The 4,503-nt window shown below is 28.4% G+C and overlaps 1 protein-coding gene across 1 annotated transcript; it reads right to left on the bottom strand.

Moving 5' to 3' along the window:
• Window positions 1–3,156: 3,156 nt before the first annotated feature.
• Window positions 3,157–4,503, bottom strand: LOC114176427 (probable xyloglucan endotransglucosylase/hydrolase protein 23). The gene is made up of 3 exons (XM_028061469.1): window positions 4,156–4,503; window positions 3,857–4,050; window positions 3,157–3,748 (listed from the first exon to the last, which is right to left on the bottom strand). The coding sequence occupies exons 1-3, from the start codon at window positions 4,438–4,440 to the stop codon at window positions 3,349–3,351; spliced, it is 879 nt and encodes a 292-aa protein (XP_027917270.1). The 5' UTR covers window positions 4,441–4,503; the 3' UTR covers window positions 3,157–3,348.

The raw sequence follows: 4,503 nt of genomic DNA, 5'->3' as shown, positions 1-4,503 counted from the left end.
AGATTTAATGTATTTAAATTTTAAAAAAATTGTAAAAAATTCATCCAAACCCCAATTTGTGATTACGACATCACAATTATGAATCATCTTAAATAATGCAACACTTCTGTCCATTTTTTTTTTTGAAAATGAACTTTCATAAAATATTTTTAAGAAATTAAATATCTTTTTTAGTCTTTAAATTTGAATAAAAAATTAAAATTCATTTTTATCATAAATTTTAATATATTTTTATCTCAAACTTTAAAATAAATAAATATAATTTTATTAAGCTAATGATTTTAATTTGTTTAGATTTGTTAAATAGTATTTTAGACTTATATTTAAGTTATAATTTGTAAAAATTATATAAACAACTTAAACGAAACACATTTAACATCTAGAAAAAATAACACAGTTAAATTATGAAAGTTATATTTATTTATTTTTAAATTTTAGGATCAAATTTTATCAAAATTTAAAGACAAATTCTAATTTATTGTTAAAAGTTAATAACTAAAAACGTATTTAATCTATTTAAAAATTTTAAATTTTAACACTTTCAAAGTTATTTTCGTATTCGGTTGAAATTTCAACATCGCTAGATATTTATAAAATATTAAATTTTTAATCCACATTAAACAGTACTTTCTAAAGAAAAGAGACATTTTTAGAAAAAAAGAAAAGATTCATTACAAGAGACATTTTTAGAAAAAAAGAAGAAGATATTAATAAAACTGAAGGTGTGGATAACAATTCTTTTAATTAAATCAATGTAAATTTTAATAAAATACTCAGGCCCAGTACACTTAAGCTCTCCTCGATATAAACTGGCCCATTGAAAGTATGAAATTATCGGAATCATTTATTACGATTTCTTTAAGTTTATTTAATTTTATTAGTCAGTTTTTTTACGTAATAATCGATTCCAGATATTTTATTATAAAATAATTTCTTCCTTAATATAAGCTCTCTTTTTTAATTGCATTTAATATAAGTTAATGGAATGAGTTATCTAAAATAGTATTGTTTAAATAACAACAAATTCTAAACTCGATTCTAAGATACATTCCACTTTATTTTACAATGGGAAAATCATTGGCTTAATGATTTAATTTATTTAAATTCCAAAGTTAACTATATTTATTTATTTAATAGTTCTATGTTAATATAGTTTATTAGGATACAACTAGAATTTATTTATAAAGTAAAATTTAACTTTAAATAAGAAATGAATTTATATAGTTTGAAAAAAAAAAGGAGAGAGGAGTATATTTATAAAAGCATTTTCTTTCTCATCCTGTGTGTTTATTTCACACAAATAATAATTAATGTAGTATAAGCACTTACATGAAAATATAAATGTCATATTATTGTTGAGTTATTTTTCTTTTTATTCTTTAAATTTTATCTTATATGTGATTCTGATCTCTTTCAGTTATTTAACCTTTTCTTATTTAACTCTCATGGATCAATAGTTAAAATTCAGTTTCTTATTTCAAATTCCTTCCGATCGACAAGAATTTAATGAAAGTGTAACATGATATTAACTGATAAGTACTGGTTAAATTTTTAACCTTTACTAGCTATTAGCACTACAATATTTGATACATGAAAAAAACTTTAAAAAACAAAAAAAAAGAGTTAAATAATTAAATAAAAGAAAAATAAAATCGCAAAATTGTATGTGACATGTAAAAAGACGACGATATTAGTACTGAGTGAGGTCCTTCTCACCAATATAAATAGAAACCATAATAAAATTTATGTTAACACTAAGACTTAAATGATACTTAAACATAATCAACAAATAAACATACTCAACTCATTTGGACTTGTGAAAACTACAGTTGGAAAAAAGAGAAAAAAAAATCAAAACTAACAAAACAGATAAGCCTTCATACGGAAAAACACCTTTCATCCTAAACAAATTCACTCAATTTTAAATATTATAACTATAACTCTATTATTAGAACTAAAGCTGTAAATAAGTAAATTCACTCAATTCTAAGTATTATAACTATAATTGTATTATTAGAACTAAAGTTGCAAAAAAAGAGATTTTTCTTTTCAAGAATAACCAAACAGATCAGCCAAAACATATAAAATATCACCTTTTATCGTAAGCAGTTTTTCTGAATTCTAAATATTATAACTGGAAAACCTAAACATAGTATCATGATCAGAGAATTATGTGTATTTATTCAAAAACTTTTCTTAAAAACTCATAATTTCCAAAAACTTTGCTTTCAATACGAAAAATGTAAACACGCAAAGAAGAAAAAGTGAGAATTATCATAAAAAATGTTTATACTGGTTCGCTTTTATAACTTAGAAAAGTACTTCCAATCCTTTTAATTGAATAATATTCATTAACAACAATACACGTTAAGTAGTTCTTTTAGTAACTTACAACAACACTATCAACTTGAGATCAATTACCTACAGAGTAATCTTAACACAATATTACTAGTCTTAGCTTTTATACTAAGGGAGAATATGAAACTGAAATTGAACATAAAAATATTTCTGGAATTTTTTCCGATATTCACGAAGGTTATCTATATTTTATTTCTTGACGCAACAGATTTTCCTTCTCATATTAGCTTTCTTGAAGTAGTAAAAATGTTTCAAAAGGTAACTTTTAACATATTGTCCCATTTTTAGACACTCTAGGTTTGGTGTGGAAGTAGAATAAGGTTGTTATTTATATAAAAACTGTTGCCAATGTTCAACTATTAAACTACTACAGTTTGTATTATTGTTGGGAAATAAGCACATTTTCTATAATCATATTTATGAAAACAATAATAAATGCGTTATTATACCAATGTCTTTACAATTACAAAACAAACTTTCTCTGATGTATTTCAAAAGTTAGTTATCGATCAATTCCAACATTTATAATTTTATTTGATAAATATAATTTAAAAGTAGTCTTCTACAGAATATTTGGAATCTAATTAACCTCCGAAAGAGAACTCATGTATTTATAAAAAAAAAAAACACAAGTGTTTATAATTATGATTCACTAACACTAAAAGTAAGACGAGTGTTGGTTCAGGTGGTCTAAGTTTTGATCCAGCAGAGAGGTTTGTAATGTAGCCAATCACAGTTTAAAACTCCCAGAAAAAGATGTGTCCATGTTCGGGGCTATAATGTCCCAAAATGCTTTTATTGCTAAAAATAAACACCCACTTTATTTATTTATTCTATTTTAATAAAAATGATTACATAGCACGTCCTCTGAGTTCAAATTAATTGCAGAAAGAATGACACAGACACGATATGTCGTATAGTGGGAAAAACAAAAAAGAATGCACACACATATACAAGAGCAGTGATGAATAGTGATGAATTGTATTCTTCTTATGATGACTTGGTGCGAACTGTGCATTCCAGAGGGAGACCCTGAGGGAATCGTTTTATGTCTGTGCAGTAATTGTAAATCATGTAATTCTTCTGCACCCATTTTAGCATCTTCTGGTTTGTGGCATCAAGCTGTTGAGAAAGCCAAGTTTTATCAGAAGAAACAGAGTTGCATGAAGAAGCCCCATTGGACCAAACGCATCCATTCACTCTCAAGTTCCTGAATGATGCAGTGAATGGTGCTTGGCTCCAATCGGTCTTCACAAGCCCTCCTCTTGTTGCCCAATTATCAGCGTTCCACAGACTTGAATATAACCTCATTGGTTGCTTCTTTGGGTATTCAACACCCGCACCCTCCAAGTTCTTGAACTCCCTAATTGGTCTACCATCAACATAGAATCTGAAAAGTGCAAAAGAATCCATGAATTGAGTTCAATACATAATGTTCAATTTCCATGCAAGGTTTATATTAATTCTAGCATGCATGTTTTAGATTTTACGAACTTACACAACGTGTGCAGGATTCCAGAGAAAGGAATAGGTGTGAAAATCCGCAGTTGGGTCAAACCAGAGATAGAATTGCTGCTCTCTGTTACCCTTGCCTTGTGTGTACACATTAGTATGAACTATGTAGGGATCACCGCTCAGATTTCCCAGGAACTCAAAATCTATCTCATCCCAAGATGACCCTTCTGAACGCAACTGCATCATGCATCAGAAAAGTTAGAATTAGGTACATGAACGCGCATGTTGTGTATTATTTTGGATTATTGAAGCAGATAAATAAGATTGGTTAACGAAACTGACGTAATAAGCGGTGACTGTGCCAGCGGAATTTCCAGGGACAAGTTTGATTTGCATGTCAATCTTCCCATAGAGAAACTGGTTCTTGGACTGAAAGCCAGAGCCAGAGGCAGAGTCAAGGGACAGAGTAAGAAGCTGACCATTGTTCAGAATCTTACCTCTGCCATCTCCCCAAGTGACATCAACATCTTGGTACAGGTTCCCAGCATGGGCAACCATGGAAGGCACAGAGATTAGGAAGGCTAGGGCAAACCCAACCATTGTCATAACATGAGACAAAACAACCATTGTAGAGCTTGTGATTAATGTAATAGTATGTAAGACACAAATGATGAGTAGACAAATTGGTTC

The sequence above is a fragment of the Vigna unguiculata genome, chromosome 3, assembly GCF_004118075.2.
Source record: "Vigna unguiculata cultivar IT97K-499-35 chromosome 3, ASM411807v1, whole genome shotgun sequence".
Lineage (NCBI taxonomy): Eukaryota > Viridiplantae > Streptophyta > Magnoliopsida > Fabales > Fabaceae > Vigna > Vigna unguiculata.
Note: the sequence above shows the minus strand (reverse complement) of the source record. Positions and strands in the feature narration are given on the sequence as shown.

Bases quoted from the DNA above. Each gene is read 5' to 3' on its own strand.
- LOC114176427 (XM_028061469.1), bottom strand. From the start codon at position 4,440: ATGGTTGTTTTGTCTCATGTTATGACAATGGTTGGGTTTGCCCTAGCC. The intron at 4,051-4,155 runs GTCAGTTTCGTT...TGCATGATGCAG, and splicing joins GCACAGTCACCGCTTATTAC to TTGCGTTCAGAAGGGTCATC. The intron at 3,749-3,856 runs GTAAGTTCGTAA...TGCACTTTTCAG, and splicing joins TGGAATCCTGCACACGTTGT to ATTCTATGTTGATGGTAGAC.